At 51.2% G+C, this 3,063-nt stretch overlaps 1 protein-coding gene across 1 annotated transcript in view; it reads left to right on the forward strand.

The window, feature by feature from the left end:
• Nucleotides 1-1,742: 1,742 nt before the first annotated feature.
• ephb4b (eph receptor B4b) overlaps nucleotides 1,743-3,063 on the forward strand; it is a 27,468-nt gene continuing 26,147 nt past the window's right edge. Inside the window, exon 1 of the mRNA XM_035521308.1 lies at nucleotides 1,743-2,621. Within this exon, the coding sequence (XP_035377201.1) occupies nucleotides 2,540-2,621 (82 nt within the window). The 5' untranslated portion in view covers nucleotides 1,743-2,539. The remainder of the gene's footprint in view (nucleotides 2,622-3,063) is intronic.

Raw genomic sequence — 3,063 nt, forward strand, 5'->3', positions numbered from 1 at the left:
TAATATTTGTGTTCCTAATATTTCCTATGAGACTGCTCCAGAATTCAGGAGCTTTATGGGTACAGGCAGCTGGGCCTCCTCAGGACAGGGTCAGTGAGATATGGCAAAGCTACACCATTAAAGGCTTCAAGGTCAGTATTGTTTAAAATAATCTATCATTTGTATTAATGAAAGAGAACACAAACCAAAAACGTCCGCTAATGAGGCATCCGTGTAATTCCGACAGTGCCCGCTAGGCGGCGCTCACGCTGGTGGTAGTGTTGGGGCTTCCACAGACCGGCGCGTTGCTCTTCTGGAGCTGAAGCGCTTGCGGCAGGAAGGTGGAGCTTCTCAGCCTGCAGACTTGTCTTGTAGCTGATGAGTCAGACGCAAAGCTCAGCTCACACAAGAGAGCTAGTCATTCCCATCTCGCGCAATAACACGCGCAGTCGTTTGATGTTAAACAATACGGTTATAGCGAGCTCTGTGTCCCCGTGACAGTGAGTGTGCGAAGTCGCCGTCACCTCCGGTGCTTCCTGACAACTACCTGCTGAACGAGGCTTTAATGGGCTTGACACCCGACCCCCACATGCGCGCGAACAATAGCGCGTGCAGCGTCAAAAAGCTCACTGGAGCTTCGCGTGCTACTGCTCAAACGGTTTCACGCGGTTTCACGCCTTTGAACGAAACCCTTCCCCACTTTCCTTTACGACGGCTGGGCACGCAGCGTCTTCTCCCGTGAGAAAGGAGGACAGGAAGGCTGCTTCACGAGGCATCAAAAGCCTGTGCCAGCTCGAGAAGAGAAACCACCCGGTAACTCCTACATACCGCGCGGAGTCGCGTGACCTCTGCTAAAAGGCCGTGAGATGGCAAAGCACAAACCAGGGCGCACACCACCATCTCAGTCACGAGTATACCTGCGCGGGCAGCACACCTGCACAAGCATTTATCTGACGCTTTTATCCAAAGCGACTTACAATTATGACAGAGTACAACTTGAGTAATTGAGTGTTAAGGATCTTGTTCAGGGACCCAACAGTGGTAACGGTGAGACTTGAACCAGCAACCTTCCGATTACAAGTCAAGTACCTACATCACTGAGACAGCGCATGCTTCATCATAGTGCTAATTAGAACTATTACGCCTGCGCACTGGTTAATTGGAAAAGACTAGACGAAGGAGGAAAGCAGCGATCTATGAGGGAGCTTTTATGAGTTTCTGAGTTCATGAGTGTCATTTCTGAGCAGGTTATGATCGACTCGTCTTAATGAGTCCAATATGACAAGGAGACAGAACGGACGTTGTAAGGCGCGCGGGTGCCGAGAGGCTAGGTCTGCACAAAGGAACCCGCGGGCATGAGCATGAGGATCGATTAATCCATAACTAAAGCTGGGCCTTGATGGTGACGGTGATGAGGCTAACCTCTAAAGTGTCTGCAGCGCAAAAGCAGCCAAGCTCGAGCTGCAACTTTACAATCCATCAAAAACAAACCTACCTGTGCGTGCGTGCTTGCGCGCGCGTGTTCAGAGCGCGAGCGACATGTCTGCTTTATTTCTCAGTTGTCAGGGGGCGTGAAGGGGCAGTGGAAACCGGAGAGCTTTAACGGAAACTGCGCTGGTCTCCGCGGGACCCCTGTCATCGTTCCAGCTAAGCACGGGGTTTTAATAACGCAGGTCACGTGAGGGTTTTAAACATTTAACCCCTGATCTCGAGGAAGCTCGTCACCCAGCTCGTCGTGATGTTAAGTCCTCCAAAAGGAGCTTATGTTTATTCAGGTTTTGGGCAAACAGACGGGCACATTAGCCAATAACAGCCCTGGACTTTGGCTGTGGGCGGGGCTACCGATGCGAGGAAACTCGCGGACGTCGACCTCCGTGTCTCGTGTCCAGCGCTATCCTGAACGCACGCGAGAGAAAGTTTGTGGCGAGTTGAACTTATTTGTTTGTGTTGTGGACTGTTTTCAACGGGACGCTACTGCGCCACGGCTCGGAAACGCACATGGGCCAAGTGGAGGTCATTTTAGACCTTTAGCGCCAAGAAGAACTTTTAAGGAATTTTCGGGAGCTGCTGATCGTTCAGCACTACCACCGCAGAGCGCGTGCCAGCCTGCGAAACTGCAGCGTCGTCGCGTTCTGGCGTATCTTCGGTGCAGCGTACGGTCGCACGAGCCTGTCGACTGGTTCTGTGAAGAGCACACCGGAGCACGCGCTGGAAAAGGAGGTTCCGTACAGAGAAGATTAGCAGGACCAAAGAAACCCCCCCTCTCTCTCGGAGTTTGTATTTCTTTGTTTGCTGCCACTCCATTAAATTGCGTAAATATGAACGGACCCAGGCGGTATTCGTCGCGCGCTACAGCACTTTAATGTGGGACAACTGAACTGCAAAACGGTGCCTGAGTTAAAACTTTACTGCGAGAGTCTGCGTGGACACGGCCTGAGCCAGCGCGAGCGAGTTTCCATCATCGATGTGGGTAGCGGGGCTCGCGGAGACACGGCCCAGCTGACAGCTCGTGAAGGGACTATTACTTGTTAAACATCCCCGGGAGCGTGACGCGGCTGAGATGCAACCCGTACGGTGCACCGTGTTCCTCGCGCTCTCCTTAGCATTTACCGGATTCCCCGGCCCGTGCGTGGCAGAAGAAGGTAAGTTTGGGGTAGAGGTGAAACTTTCCCTCTCCTTATGTCTGAAAGAGAGGAGCGAATATTTACGTGCGTTGTGATGTGTCACACTAACGTTTAAACGTTTATCTGAGCTCGTCTTCATATGTCCGAGCTCTGCAGCTACGTGTGATTTCACTGAAGCGAACGGCGCAGAGTCCCAACGTTCACCATGTTGGAATGTTTCGTAAATGATTGAGTTGTTTACCAGACAGGTAGTTTGGTGTCTACGGGCTTTATTAGTCTCCTGGATGCGTTGGAGTTGTTTCACTGCAGTATCACTCCTGTAACGGCTCCTCCATTTCTAACTTCTCGGATTGTCTTTGTTCGTTTTGTCTTGTATTTATGTGTGTATTTATTACGCCTTACTCGTGCCCTAAGTCGGTTCATACATTAAAATAAAACACCCCGGTGGTTATTTACGTTA

Source organism: Electrophorus electricus, chromosome 22, assembly GCF_013358815.1.
Source record: "Electrophorus electricus isolate fEleEle1 chromosome 22, fEleEle1.pri, whole genome shotgun sequence".
In the NCBI taxonomy this organism is placed as follows: Eukaryota; Metazoa; Chordata; class Actinopteri; order Gymnotiformes; family Gymnotidae; genus Electrophorus; species Electrophorus electricus.